The sequence below is a fragment of the Aquarana catesbeiana genome, linkage group LG02 (assembly GCF_042186555.1).
Source record: "Aquarana catesbeiana isolate 2022-GZ linkage group LG02, ASM4218655v1, whole genome shotgun sequence".
NCBI lineage: Eukaryota > Metazoa > Chordata > Amphibia > Anura > Ranidae > Aquarana > Aquarana catesbeiana.
Window position 1 is genome coordinate 96,492,260 of NC_133325.1, and position 15,312 is coordinate 96,507,571.

Genomic DNA, 15,312 nt, shown 5'->3' on the forward strand with positions numbered 1-15,312 from the left:
GGGATCACTGTCCTGCTTACATACATCCAATATACCCCATGTCAACAGGTACAACTGACACTCCCCTTATTCAAATCTGCTACTACATATGAAGTTGCTAAACTCCTTTCTAACGCCCACCTAACCACCTATCCCCTGGACCTTATTCCCTCTCAAATACTACGGTCACCCTCTGACTCTATCCTACACTCTCTAACCCACATGTTCAATCTCTCCCTCACCTCTGGCATTTTCCCCAATGCTCTAAAACAAGCACTGGTCACCCCCATACTTAAAAAGCCATCCTTGGACCCTACCAATGATAACAACCTACGCCCTATCTCCTTGCTCCCCTTTTCCTCTAAACTCCTTGAATGCCTGGTTTACAACCAACGGAGTGACCACCTCATTAAGAATAACCTTCTTGACCCCCTTCAACCCTTTTTTTTGTTCGGACCAGAATCGGATCGCATGGGTGTTCACACCTATGCGAGCCGATACATGTCCGAATTGTCAGTTCGCAGTGCGATATGCGAGCTGAACTGGGGGTGTCGTTAACATTGTATGACACTCCCCAGCAGTTCGCATATGGCAGTGTGAAATGCCGTGCGAGTTGATGCGATGCGGGAACCCGCAGTAAATTTGCTGCGTTCCCGCACCGCAGCAGTGTGAACCTAGCCTAAAACTCACAAATGACATACAAAATGAAAAAAACCAACGGACACTATTCTGTACTCCTACTTCTGGACCTTTCAGCTGCCTTTGACACGGTTGACCACCCCTCCTCCTCAAAAAACTTTATGGCCTCGCTCTCCTTGACTGTGCTCTTCAGTGGCTCTCATCCTACTTATCCCGACGCACCTTTAGTATGACTTACAATTCTACTTCCTCCACTCCTCCTCCCTTCTCTGTCGGAGTCACCCAAGGTTCTGTTCTTGGACCTCTTTTATTTTCAATCTACACCTCTTCCCTGGGTCAGCTGATTCAATATCATTTCTACGCTGACGACACACAAATCTATCTCTCCACCCCTCAACTCACTCCATCAGTCTCCTCATGCATCACTAATTTACTAACAGACATATCTGTATGGATGTCACACCACTTCCTCAAACTCAACTTGTCCAAAACCGAGCTTATAATATTTCATCCCTCACGTGCCTCTTCCCCTGACTTCTCTGTCAAGAGCAATGGCACAACCATCCACCCGTCCCCACATGTCAGGGTACTAGGTGTTATCCTGGACTCTGAACTCTCCTTTCGGCCCCACATACAATCACTTTCCAAAGCTTGCCACCTCAACCTCTGCAACATCTCTAAGCTACGTCCCTTTCTAACCAATGAAACCACAAGGCTCCTGATTCACTCCCTGGTTATCTCTCGCCTTGACTACTGCAACTCCCTCCTCATTGGCTTACCTTTAAATAGACTATCCCCCTTGCAGTCCATCATGAATGCTGCTGCCAGACTCATCCACCTTACAAACCGCTCAGCGTCTGCTACCCCTCTCTGCCAATCCCTCCATTGGCTGCCACTCGCCCAACGAATTAAATTCAAAATGCTAAAAATAAGTTACAAAGCCATCCGCAACTCTGCCCCCAGCTACATCACTAACCTAGTCTCAAAATACCAACCTAATCGCCCTCTTTGTTCTTCCCAAGACCTCCTGCTCTCTAGCTCCCTCATCACCTCCTCCCATATCCCCCTCCAGGACTTCTCCTGAGCCTCGCCCATTCTCTGGAATTCCCTACCCCAATCTGTCAGACTGTCTCAACATTTATCCACTTTTAGATGATCCCTGAAAACCTTCCTCTTCAGAGAAACCTATCCTGCCTCCATCTAACAACTGCACTATTTTCTCCATTAGCTCATCCCCACAGCTATTACCCTTTTGTATAACTTGACCCTCCCTCCTAGATTGTAAGCTCTAACGAGCAGGACTCTCTGATCCCTCCTGTATTGAATTGTATTGTAATTGTATTGTCTGCCCTAATGTTGTAAAGCGCTGCATAAACTGTCGGCGCTATATAAATCCTGTATAATAATAATAATAAGTTCATAGAGGGACATTTTATCTAACCTCATGGTTTGGCCGGTGTCACTGCAGGTAGTTTGTTCTCAGAATCTGTCCTAGTAGGGATGATGTTGCACATGGCTAACTCATCTCACTAACCATATATACGTTCTTTATTTTGTTTTCCAGGCTTTTGAGGATCTGAGCAAGCTGATGGAAAAGGTACGCTGAAACATTAATGTGAGTCCACGTCCAGCACAGCCATTTCCTGTCAGCACAGTAGTGAAAGATGGTTGTCTTCATTATTTTTACAGGCCAAGGAAATGGTAGAACTGTCCAAATCGATAGCTAACAAAATCAAAGACAAACAAGGAGACATCACAGAAGATGAGGTATGGGAGTGTGTGTGCACACATCGGCTGCCAGGTAAAACTGGGAAGATAAACAGCACCGTATTTTTATATGGACTCTTTCCAGGGAAAACATAAAGTTTGTGTCTGACATAACATCTGCACCTGTTATGTCTCCGGATATCATTATATATATATATATATATATATATATATTGTCTGTACTGTTCATATTAATATTGAATTTCTATCAAATTAAGATTCACATCCTATATAGTGTTTGTGCAGTTAACAATGTGGGCCTCATGTAGGCAAGAATCAGAATCTTTTTTTCCTCTTTCATGTTTGCAGCACTTGAAATGGAGACATTGATGATTGCTGTGAACATTAAAAATATTCCTATTTTTATTTTTTTTTATTTTATGGATCTTGTATTAAGATGGAAGTCATGGTGCAAGAATGAACCTGTCCTTTTCCCATTTAGGGCAAGGCAACAAGTTTACTTTAATGCTGGTTCCCGCAGTAGGTAGCACAGTGACTTGGGCTAGGTTCACACTGCTGCAATCTGATTTTGATCAGACTTTCAGTGTGATTAAGTAGCCCAACTTGAATGCTTCTTTGATGCTACTTTGAAGTGATTTGTGTATTCCATGGGGCCAAAATCGTGCTGGAATCACACCAAAGTAGTACAGGAACCTTTTCCAAAATTGTGCCATGCTGAGATGCATTGATGTAAATGGGACCCATTGAAAGAAAACAAACCACAACAGTAGAGGGAGTGAGAATATGGGATATAAGCAAAAAATATAACCAAAAAAGTAAAAAAAAAAATCTAAAATCTCATTATTTTATTAGACAATTAAAATGAACCCTGAAACACCAGGGGCCATTTGATATAGCAAGAAAACCACAGGAATCATAAAACGAATGTGAGGATTGTCCGGGGACCATTGAAAACAATGTGACATTCACTGTCATGCTTCTGTGCTACTCAAGTAGCATCTGAAATTACACTAGTGTGAACAGAGCCTTAAGCTGGCCATACAAAGATTGAAATTCAGCCTATTCAACAGGGACGTGCCCAGATTTTATCCATGTATGGACAGGCTCATTGTATCCAAGCCGATCCATCGATTAACTTGTTACAACCTGCCTGTCGGATCTTTTACATTTGATTACTGCCAGCGGTATTTTTTTCCAGATGTGTGCAGTAATCCAGTGTAAAACTGTCTCTATGCAGGAGCTTCCTGTAATAAAGACCAGTCGCTGCTGCTTTCTTATTGGACAGAGTGATTGGTCTTGTGTCCGCCCCCTCCTGTCATTTTCTGCAGGCAGCCGGTAGTAGGTAGGGCCTGCTGGGCCCCTCCCACAGCTCTGCTTTCTGCACATGCTATGCACAACACAGTGATGTTCACAGCTACTTTTACAAGGCAATAGCTGGGTTTGCAAAGGCATTTGGTGCACACAAGACACACAGCGGCAGCTCAGGAGTGAGCATGCACTAGTGCCCCTAGACCTAGCAGCAGCTTGCTGTGGTGGCACTCAGCAGGGCAGAGGGGCCAGCGGGGGACCCGAGAAGAGGAGGATCAGGGCTGCTCTGTGCAAAACCACTGCATGGAGCAAGTAACTGTAACATGTTTGTTATTTTAAAAAATAAATTGGCTTTACAAAAGCTGTAAATACCGTATATACTCGAGTATTAGCCGAGTTTTTCAGCCCATTATTTAGGCTGAACCCCCCCCCCCCTGGCTTATACTTGAGTGAGGGTGCCCATCTGAAGCCGTACCTTTGATTACTAAAAACAGCAGGTGTCTCCTGTTGTGTTATGCAGTCTGTTCGGCGGCCGTCCATTGTAACAAAGCCCCGCCTCCTCGTCCGTGATAGAGGAACACAATGCTGGGAAACTGTATCAGTGTTCCGTCTATCACGGACGAGGAGGAGGGCGGGGCTTTGTTACAATGGACGGCCGCCGAACAGACTGCATAACACAACAGGAGACACCCCCTGTTTTAGTAATCAAAGGTACAGCTGCAGATGGGCACAGTGAGGCTGCAAATTGGCACAATGAGGTTGCAGATGGGAACAGTGAGGCTGCAAATGGGCACAGTGAGGCTGCAGATGGGCATTGTTTACCCAGTAGCTGCTGCATTTTCCCACCCTAGGCTTATACTCGAGTCAATACGTTTTCCCAGTTTTTTGTGATAAAATTAGGTGCCTCGGCTTATATTCGGGTCTGCCTATATTCGAGTATATACAGTACATTACAGGTCAACTAGAAAGTCCATTTAAAAGGCCAGTCCCTCCCAAAAATATTTTAATGATAGTCGGTACCAGATTTAATAGACCATCTTCTGGTAAACTAATGAAAGGGGACCTGTGAGAAGAGAAATCTGCTGCCTGCCATTCCTCTCCCCTTGTGAAATTGACAGCTGCTTGGCTGTTTCTGGCTTCAGTGCTTTAGGTGGCCAGTCTGGAGCAAGTGTGTATCTATTGAGTCAGTCAAATCAGAACTCCAGATCTTTTTCTAGGTCAGTGACTTGAAATTATTGAATCCTTTGAATTTAGAATGACAGCCAGACAAGTAAGATTCTCAGTAGCAGAGGTCAGCTCAGCTTCTGGTGAGACCGTTCAGAGCCGACTGCAGAGATTTTGCAGCCGATTTGAAAATCTCTACAAACAGTTGAATTTGATTTACTTTTCCTCCTAGTCATATGACAATATAATCATGTATTGTGTTTTTATCTTTGCAGACCATTCGGTTTAAATCCTACCTCTTGAGCATGGGCATTGCCAATCCAGTGACCCGGGAAACTCATGGATCGGGCACTCATTATCACATGCAACTGGCAAAGCAGCTGGCCACAATGTTACAAAACCCATTAGAGGTTGGTTATGTAGATTTGGATATGTTAATTTGTGAATCTATGTATATTATATATTCAGCGCAGCATCATCTCCCAATATGTTTTCCTTTTCCAGGAACGAGGAGGTATAATGTCTCTTACAGAAGTATACTGTCTAGTTAACAGAGCCAGGGGCATGGAGGTATGTATGATATATGGAAGGTGGCCATTGTCACCCTATCTGGTTCATATAACTTGATTCCATAGTATGACATCTCAACAGATTGAAAAGAAGCCACTCTCCTTTATAAAAGTCCAAAGTAAACCTTTATTGGCACAAAACTAATCCACCTGCTGTGCTAGCGCATTTTCACTCCACTACCCAGATGGCAAGGATAACTTGCCACAGATTTGTGGCAGTGTTGAATTGTAAGTCTATTAACTTGCACATTTTTGACTGGCAAGTTGTACACTTGCAGAACACTTGAAGCACAAGTTCTAGTTGACACTTTTCCAATTTGCAGCAAATTAGCGTGGCAAGTCTCTAGCAAGAGCAAAGTTGCAGTAGTGAGTCTACAGCAACAGCTCTGCAAGTCACAGTGACCCCTGTGGTGGGATGATTATTGCGCAACATAACTGAACCATAATTTGCAGCAGACTTGCAGAATGTTTGCAAAGAAAGTTAATCTGGAATCATGCAATGCATATTTGCTGCAATTGTGCAACAAACTTGTGAAGCCTGGCAAGTCTAGAAATAGCTTAGCAAGTCATTTTCAAAAGGGCTGAGCACCTCCGGCTGTAATTCAGTAAGAACCACAGAACTACATTTGGCAAGAGCCTGCAGCCCCACTGGGAAGTGCAATGAGAAGCTTGCAGTAGATTATATAAAACTGGGGAAAGGAAAAGAAAATAATCCTGTATAGGGGGAAGTATGTAGGGTGCCAATGCTGACTTCTCTTGAAAATGCTAGTTGCCATAATTGCTAGTTGTCATGATGACATAATTTGCTGCATGGTTGCTTTGGGAAAGCCAGATTCAGCCAGTCATTTAGTATTTTCAGAATGGTAGCACAAAAAAAAACAAGAATGGAGATACTCAACCGCCAAAAGTCCAGAATACATTTATTAATATTATCCAATATAGGGAAAGTCCACTGTCTCCTTTTACGCATTTCACTCCATCAGGAGCTTAGTCAGAGAGTTCCTATGACTAAGCTCCTGAGGAGCAGGTGAACTTTCCTGTATTGGATGTATTAATGTACTCTGGACTTTTGGAAGTTGAGTAGCTCCATTCTTGTTTTTTTTGTGATCTAAAAACAAATACGGTAAGCATGTAAATTATACGGTTGAAAAGTACGTTCCCAAATCCTGATTGTGTACTTTAGATATGATATACTCAATATAAATAAAACAAAGTCAGCCACATTTGTTGCTTCCTTGGTGTATTGTGTATGTCTGCCCTGGCAGATACATTAGGCATCGAATTGGGAAGGGCTCCTGGATAAAAGCATTTGCATCTCTCTATGTCTACCACCATTGATACATTGTATGCTAAGGCCTGGTTTACACCTATGAGGATTGCAGTTTGCTTATTTCAGGTTTATTTTGCGTTTTTCAATACATGTTTTTGATTCATTGAAGTCTATGGAGCCAAAAAACAGAAAAAAGCCCCTAGCTCTTTCAATAAAATGCACAGATGTGAATGTGATCCATAGGAAACCATGTTCAATGTAGTGTGTTCCTGCAAAACTGAAAACTCACAAAAAAATGCACAAGTGTGAACCAGGCCTTAATCTGTTTGAAAAAAAAATCTTTGTCGCGGTGAATGAAAGTGAAAATACATAATTTTGAGTCACCACCAGAACAGAAACCAAGGAAACATTTTGAAGGGAAATCTCCCTAATGAGCTACAGGCAAAAAAAAAAAAAAAAATCTGATAGGTTTAACCCTTCCCTTAGTGTATCCTAAGTGGGAAAAAATAATTTTGGGTATACAGCAGTGTTGTAAGCCTTACCTGGGTTCTCTAACACTGAATTACAGAACACCTTCCCACTGAAAGTTATGGAGGTGTTCTGTAGTCTAGATCGTAATAAATAAACACATGTATTCATATTCAATCCCGTTCACTTCAAAAACACACTCTCACGGGCACATTAAAATATTTTTTGTATTAAGTGCTAGCATAGTACCATTATTTTATTGGTACATATTGGGGTACTTACTAAGACATTTTTGGAATGTGACAGTAAAGAGTTTTTAATGCGACTTAAAACCGAGAATTCTAGTTTTACCATGGACAAGTGTTGAATACGTGTTGCTATCTTGCAGTTGCTGTCTCCAGAGGATCTAGTAAACGCCTGCAAAATGTTTGAATCTCTGAAACTTCCTGTGCGGTAAGAAACTGGACATTTCCTCCTGTGCCTTTTTACTATGGCCTTTGTTTTCTGCCTGCAGCCTGTGCCACAAATCTCCCATTCTCTGACTGTTTTCCTTTCTATATGACAAAATAGGTTTCTTGTATGAAGATTGTGAGCATAGCCTTCCTTAATAGCCTTAATAGATGAATACTTATCCCTATTCTTATAACTCTACATCAATATTACTAGCCCAGGATCTGATTGATTTATCACTTTGGGCTCATTCATACAGGCATACCTATCAGTACACCTATACAAAGGGCCATCTTTTTCTGTACTGGATGCACAAGTGTTTCCTGCATCCGCATGCAGGCAGCGCTGTCAATGTCTATTGGAATGCAGCGACGGCATTGGCTCAGCCGCTGGTTCCAATTCGAAAGCTATGCCAACGCACACTATCTGCGTTCAGGGACACATCTGCATGGCTGTCAAATTGGAACTAGCGGCTGCATCTGTGTAGGCCAATGAGTTCCAGTAGATATGAATGGGGATGCCTGCACGTGGATGCATGGAACACCTATGCATCCCATGCAGGCAAAGACAGCCCTTTGCATGGGTGCACTGATAGGTTATGTCTGTGTGAATAAGACCAAAGCAATACTTCAATCAGCTCCTGGGGTAGCTGTATAGAATTGTGAATAAGGTCTTAGGCAGCCAGCGACTGCCAGCTAAACAGCCAGCAATTCTAATGAAAATACCCAGAAAAACTGTGCTGGGATGAAATGCCACAGTTCCGGCATGGTTTTAAGCACCTTTTTAGGCTGTTTTTCAGGTTTTCTGTGCTGTGTTAGTTTGACTGACATTTACCCAGATATATTTTATGTATATTTTTTGAGATGGAGCTTTCTTTTGGTGGTACTTGATTTTTAATTTTTTTTTTTTTTTTTACTATATAAAGAAAAAAAAAATCTAAAAAAAAGTTTCTTTTACCTTCTGTTATAAATCATAAAAAAAAATGCTAGGACATTGCTAATGCCCACAAAATTACCCTTTTTTTTTGGAAAGTAGACACCTCAAGGGGATTTAATTTTTTTTTTTTACCACAATTTTTTAGAAATGAAGAAACATGCTGTTATTGGGGCAGGTGCTGAGTCAGGGACCTGGCAGGGTTTTCATATTAGGAGGTCCATTCTCTCTGTGAAGAATTGGGGTGCTCCTATGTTAAGCCTGAATCAGATGTGAGATCATCTGAATTATTGGTGGCCAAAATCTGTTTTTAAGCCTGACAGTTGTGAAAATCAATCCAGCAAGCCCAAAAAAAAAAACCAAGCATCCTTTTAAAGCTTTTTTTTAAATTCAGCCAAGTTTATCCTCACTGTGCTATTGCATTGTGACGGTGGGACTTCTCTGTTTTGTTTGACAGAAGTCTATCTACTGATCAACTTCTGTCGGGCAGAGAGGACCACACACAGATCGAAATTCAGCCAGTCCCTGCTGCACCGGCCAAATTTTGTTCTGTGTGTACTGTATATTTTACCATTGATATCCGTCTTTAATTTGAATAGTAGTGTACAATGTGTGGGTACCTGTGGGCTCTAATTCATTTTCATTCTGCTTTACAGGCTGCGTATTTTTGATAGTGGTGTCATGGTAATTGAACATCAGTCTCACAATGAAGAGGAAATGGTTGCTGCTGCTTTAGAAACGGTATGAAGGCCAGTCACGGCTCTTTTATATATCTGGAGGTTTTCTACCCTTTCACTTGAAGCAGAACTAAAGGCATTTTTAAAAAACTTACAAGCAGACAGGCTTTTTATTTCATAAGAGGCGTGCAATGTCTCTTCTGCAGTAAAATACACCTATCTGCCTCCTCACAGTCTTCTATGGCATGTAAGCTGAACTGCACGGTCTCTGTGTGCTGGGATGACTGATTCCTGTGCATGCGCAGGTCATCCTGCGCTGGCTAATGAAGATGCCAAAAGACCAGGGGCGGCCCGTACAATAAGGGTGCCCGGACGCTGCCCCCTCTCTCCAGGCCACCCCCTATATGCAATGGATAGATTCATGCATAGCATGAATCTATCCATTGCCGCTGCGGCCACCCCCTATTCATATGTCTGGCCCCTTTCAGGGCACCAGGCGCATAAATTACAGCGGCCAGGTTTTTTTTTTTTTTTTGAAGCACCTAATTAGAGCCAGAGGCTCTAATAGGCTTCAAACTAAGGTGGGCTTGGGTCGCAGAGAATGTGTCTGGAGCCCACCCAGGTGTGTTGCAACAGGGAATGAATATTTGCTGTTGCAACACCAATCCTCCTCCCTGCCAATTGGGAAGTGGGTCTGATACTCATCACCCGAAAGAACTGGCGATTCTATTGGACACCTAGGAGGAGGGGAGGAGACGCACAGTGGAAGCGAGGAGGAGAAGAGCAGCTGGTCCGATGCCTGGATGCCCGGTCCCTACCGATGCCCGATCCCAGCCATCGCTCCTCAGATGCTCGATGCCCGTCACCTAAATGGGATAAGTGGCGGTGGACCGACCGGCAGACAGAAGGGGGGGGGGGGGTTTGAGTTGCCGCCCCCCCCCCCCCCCAAACAAAAAAACACCAGCTACCAAAGACCAGCACCTAGAAGAAGCCAGGAAGAAGATGCCAATGCCAATCCAGACTGTTAGAGAGGAAGTAAGTATAGTGAGTTAATTACGCTTTAAAGTGGTAGTAAACTCTGGGAAAAAAAAAACAAACACCTGCAAGACAAAGGCATAATGAGCTAGTATGCATTGCATACTAGCTCATTATGAAATACTTAGATCGAAGCTGTTGCAGCGGTCCTCGTACACCGGTGTGACCGGCGACATGTCTCCCGGAGTTATTTCCGGGTTTGCGGGCTCCGGTGCTGTGATTGGTGACATCACTCCCGCGCATGAGCCTCTAAACACGGCTACTGAAGAAACGGCACGAGCAGGCCGTTTCTTCAGTGCGCATGTGCCGGTGAAGTCAGCACATGTGGATACTGTGAATATCTCCTAAACGGTGCAAGTTTAGGAGATATTCACGGTACCTACAGGTAAACCTTATTATAGGCATACCAGTAGTGGCAAGTGGTGTAACAGGGTTTACAACCACTTACAGCTCCGTTTTCTGTGTTCTTCTCTGTCCCTAGTGGAAGACTCAGGTAAAGCAGGCTAAACAAGCCTGGATATTCCTCCTGGCACAGTCCAGGATACAGGCCTGATGTACTTGAGAGGATCTGTGTCTTTGTTGGGCATGGCTGATATACATGTGGGAAACATTTGTGTACAATTACCAAATGGCCTAGCTTAAAGCTGAACTACAAACACATACTGTACATAGATAAAGAACATCATTTACCTGCCAAACTATTTGTATTTCTATCTAGTTCTGAGATTTACTCAGTTCTACCACACGGTGCAGCCCTATCTGCTAATTTAACTCTGCTGCAGTAATACATCTCTGTCTTGTCCCAGGCCCTCAAACTGTTATTGGACAGTGGTGGAGAAGCAGAAGACTGTTAATCTCATCTATCTGTCACTCTGCCCTCACCTCTATTCCTATTTGTTAATAATTGTTGCATAATCACTGCAGCACAAACAATTGGCTGCTAGTGCTGCTTCTGTCCCCTCCCAGTCAGAGCTTTGCTATTTTGCCACAAGAGGCACTAATACCAAGTTAAAGCATTGCTTGCATTTATTAAAAAAAAAATACATTTAATGATATGTACAAAGGTTCTCATTTATTCTGGTCATGGTATGTTTAGTAGTAGTTAGTCACATTCAACTGGACTTATCGAGTAATGTTGAAGGTGTTTCGTAGCTTAACCAAGCCACTTCTGGTCAGGAAAATAGCCCATTATTTGCTGTACTGTATATCATTGGCATTTGTCTATGGATGTAAATGCTGGGATATCCTCCTCCTTAAAACTGAAGAAATGGCTTGGAGAAGCTATGAACATCTAGAGTCTAGACATTACAGAACAAATCCAGTTGAATGTGACCAACTATTACTAGATCCATTTAAAGATGTATTAATGAATGAAGAGCTTCATTTATTTGTGTGTTTTGTATCTTTATAGAGTTCAAATTTAATCTAATTGTTAAAATGATGAACTGAATGTTACAAAGCATCAAAAAGCATGATAATAGTTTTTTATTTTTTTTAACAGGTATCTGAAAGGGGATCATTAACCTCGGAGGAATTTGCCAAAATAGTGGGAATGTCTGTTCTGCTGGCCAAAGAAAGGTATTCGTATTTGTTTTACTGGCTGTCAAACTTGACAGAAAGATGATGATTCTTAAAATCCTAGCTTCAGCCTAAACGTGTACAAAGATGTCTAAATGTCCACATAGACCCAACATTCCTGTGCACATTGTGCCAGTCCCATTTGTGTTGCATAAAGGAACACAAAATAGATGCTAATACCATTTAAAGTGGTTTAAAACACTAAACATTTTTTTTTTACTTATTTTTTTTACTTTACCTTAATGCATTTTCTGCATTAAGGTAAAAACCCCTGCACTGCCTGTTACCCCCTCCCCCTACCCTCAGTGGATGTAATCACTCCAAGGCCAGACTGTGATGATGTGGTGGCTTTACTGGCCATAGTAGACCTGAGTCCTTTATCGATCCAGCGCTGTGCCCGACTGCAGGTCTTCTCTTCCTGGTCTCGCAGGCTTTGCTGATAGCAGGGGGAGCCATTGGCTCCTGCTGTTGTCAGTCAAATCTAGTGAGGAGGGGGCAGCACTAAGCCATGCTGTATGTATGTATGTATGCACACAGCCCAGCTCAGGAGAAAGCCTGCATATGTACCCCCATAGCAAGCGGCTTGCAATGGGGGGGGGGGGGGGGGGGAGCACGTGCAGAAGAGATGGAGCGGAGAGTTCCAACGGGGGGGACCCCAAAATAGGGGATAAGCGCCCGCTCTGTGCAATACCATTGCACAGAGCAGGTAAGTATAAACCTCTTTATTATTTTAATCTTAAAAATGTAAAAAAAAAATTCTTTACAATCACTTTAAGGTGGCCATACACATATCTATATGATAATTCAATCGATCATTTGATGTGACTAAAGTGATCAGGAACCTCTAACCACAGACTCCCCATTAAATTAAAGCGGAGTTCTACCCAAAAATGGAACTTCTGCTTTTCGGAATCCTCCCCCCTCCGGTATCACATTTGGCACCTTTCAGGGGGAGCAGATACCTGTATAATGCAAGTATTTGCTCCCACTTTCGGGCATAGAGAGCCGCAGTATCTGCGGCTCTCTATGGTATGTCCGGCGCCTCCTCCTCCCTCCCCCCCCCTCCCCCCGCTGTCTTCTGGAAGACACACAGGTCCCAGAAGACAGCAGGGACCAGTGGAATCACGCACCGCGACTCGCACATGCACAGCAGGGAACCAGGCTGTGAAGCCACAAAGCTTCACTTCCTGATTCCCTTACCGAAGATGGCGGTGCCTCCACCCAAGAGCCGAGGGACAGATCGGCTTCGGGTGCCAACATCGCTTGCGCCCTGGTCAGGTAAGTGTCCTTATTTTAAAAGTCAGCAGCTGCCGTATTTGTAGCTGCTGACTTAAAAAAAAAATAATAATAATTTGGAGGAACTCCGTTTTAATATAATCAGCTTTCAATCAATGTAATCGCTGGCAAGTTGATCAGCCATGGTAGAATCTTATTGGTAGTTTCTCGTTAATCAGACAAAAATCTGTAAGTTTGTGTCAGGCAACTAATCAATTTAAATGATCGTTTTCTGCATGTTGTTTCTGATAGATCATACATTCAGTCGATACTGTATTTGTTGCAGTGTTTAATATCAATAATTCTTCTTTTTTTTTTTTTGATGGAGATAATAGATTACAACACCTGTCAGTTTGTATTGCTGTCTCTGCCCCTGTTAAGGAGATTTACCCTCTCTATTTGTCCTGTTTACCATTATCATTGAAAGTGAAAGAAGAAAATCCCACAATTTGGGTTTTCCCAAGAAAAGTAATAGAGGGGAAATCTTCCAATGGGGACACAAGTACTGGTGATTCGGGGGACCCAAAAGATTCCTTTAATTTGCAGGGATTTCCTCTCACTTCCTGTTTGGCTGTGAGACAGGAAGCAAAGGGAAATCTCCTCAGTGGGACACAGATGGCAAAAATCTAACAGGGGTTATAACCCTTCCTTACTCTATCCAAAAAAGAAAGAAAAAGTTTTGCCCATAGTTATACTTTAATTACTTGTTTGCGATTGCTCCTTTACAGAGTTGATCATTGTGTTGTCCTTCCTCTTCACCCAATCTTATTGTTGTTTATTGCAGACTTCTGCTTGCAGAGAACATGGGACACCTCTGCCGGGATGACTCAGTGGAAGGGTTGCGCTTTTACCCAAACCTATTTCTGACGCAGAGTTAACATCGGACATAGGAAGCTTTGGAGGACATGTTGTTCGATGTGATTTGCTGTGGAGCTTTCAAGGTGTACTGTCTGTGGGTGATCATGTAAAGGACATCTAAAGAACGTAAAAACTTATATGAGGAACATGAGGGAGAATTGACCTTCTTTCCTCTCAGCTATTCTTCAACTGCAGCTCAATGCAACGTGCAATAGAGAATTTGGCATATCACCATCATTAAACCACTGACAAAAGGTCACATTGCCAGCTATGTAGAGGGAGTCCATCATAAGCAGAATACCTGTGTGAGAGTGCTCAGATTGAAGCTGCTATCCTTTGTCTTCTGGATTGCGAGCTGGTTCCGGGTCCCTGAAGGCGAACAGTCTTTGCTTTACTGCAGGCAGTACTATTTTGTCACCAGGAGTCCGAGAATAGTAACTTCTAACAGTGGCTTCTCACACAGATATTTTTCTTAATGTTAGATTCCCTTCAACTTCAAAGCAAAAATGGCTTCCATTCCGAAGTATATTCCTGTGATTAGATCTAGCAGCCTGCTAAAAAATGATCACCTAGTGGATGAATCTGTCCAGGAAGAAGTCATGTGGCTTGAAGTTTAGTCTCATATACTTCAATGGTTGTTTTCACTCCAAGGTCCGACTGATGGATGCGGTGGCTTTACTGGTTGTAGTAGACTTTCTGATTTGTATGTTGTGTAAAACCAAATATCAGTGTTGTAACTGATATCTGCAAATAAATCATTCTTTATATCAACTACCATCTATTATCTCTTTTTTTTTCTATTAAGAAAGTATATTGTGGTGCTGTATACTTTACATTTTTTGGTGTTCAATAGTCCTTTATTTACTTGCCTGCTTCCTCCTTAAGCTTTAAGTGAAACGTCAGCCATTGGTATCAGTTAAAGTGGTTGTAAACCCCCTGAGACATTTTTATATATATAGGTAAACCTATGATAAAGCTTATCTATTTGTACTGAAAATATCTCCCAAACGTGCGCCGTTTAGGAGATATTTACCTTGTAGTGCGCCGATGATGTCATCAGCGCATGCACAGTGAAGAATCGGCCCTCCGAGCCGTTTTTTCCCCAGCGTGTGCCAGTGACTGGTGGTTCCTGCGCGCATGCGCAGGAGTGACGTCACACGGCTCCAACCAGTCACAGAGCCCGGAGTCCGCGGCCCCGGAAGGAAGAGAGGAGAAGATGGATGCTTCCACCAGCGGGGACATCGCAGGCTTCGTTTGCAGGTAAGTGCCACATAATGGGGTAATTATGCTTTTGCTTTGCAGGGGAATAAAGAGGAAGTAAAACCCATCAGGCTTTTTCTTCCTCTTTAAAGCTTTGCCTAACAGCAGTCTCCCCTACTTG

At 42.9% G+C, this 15,312-nt stretch overlaps 1 protein-coding gene across 1 annotated transcript in view; it reads left to right on the forward strand.

Annotated features, from left to right (window-relative positions):
- Positions 1 to 14,702, forward strand: part of VPS36 (vacuolar protein sorting 36 homolog) — a 63,427-nt gene extending 48,725 nt beyond the window's left edge. Inside the window, exons 7-14 of the mRNA XM_073613256.1 lie at positions 2,183 to 2,215; positions 2,308 to 2,385; positions 5,094 to 5,228; positions 5,323 to 5,388; positions 7,514 to 7,578; positions 9,165 to 9,249; positions 11,722 to 11,798; positions 13,858 to 14,702. Of these exons, the coding sequence (XP_073469357.1) occupies positions 2,183 to 2,215; positions 2,308 to 2,385; positions 5,094 to 5,228; positions 5,323 to 5,388; positions 7,514 to 7,578; positions 9,165 to 9,249; positions 11,722 to 11,798; positions 13,858 to 13,951 (633 nt within the window). The 3' untranslated portion in view covers positions 13,952 to 14,702. The remainder of the gene's footprint in view (positions 1 to 2,182; positions 2,216 to 2,307; positions 2,386 to 5,093; positions 5,229 to 5,322; positions 5,389 to 7,513; positions 7,579 to 9,164; positions 9,250 to 11,721; positions 11,799 to 13,857) is intronic.
- The last annotated feature ends 610 nt before the right edge of the window (positions 14,703 to 15,312 follow it).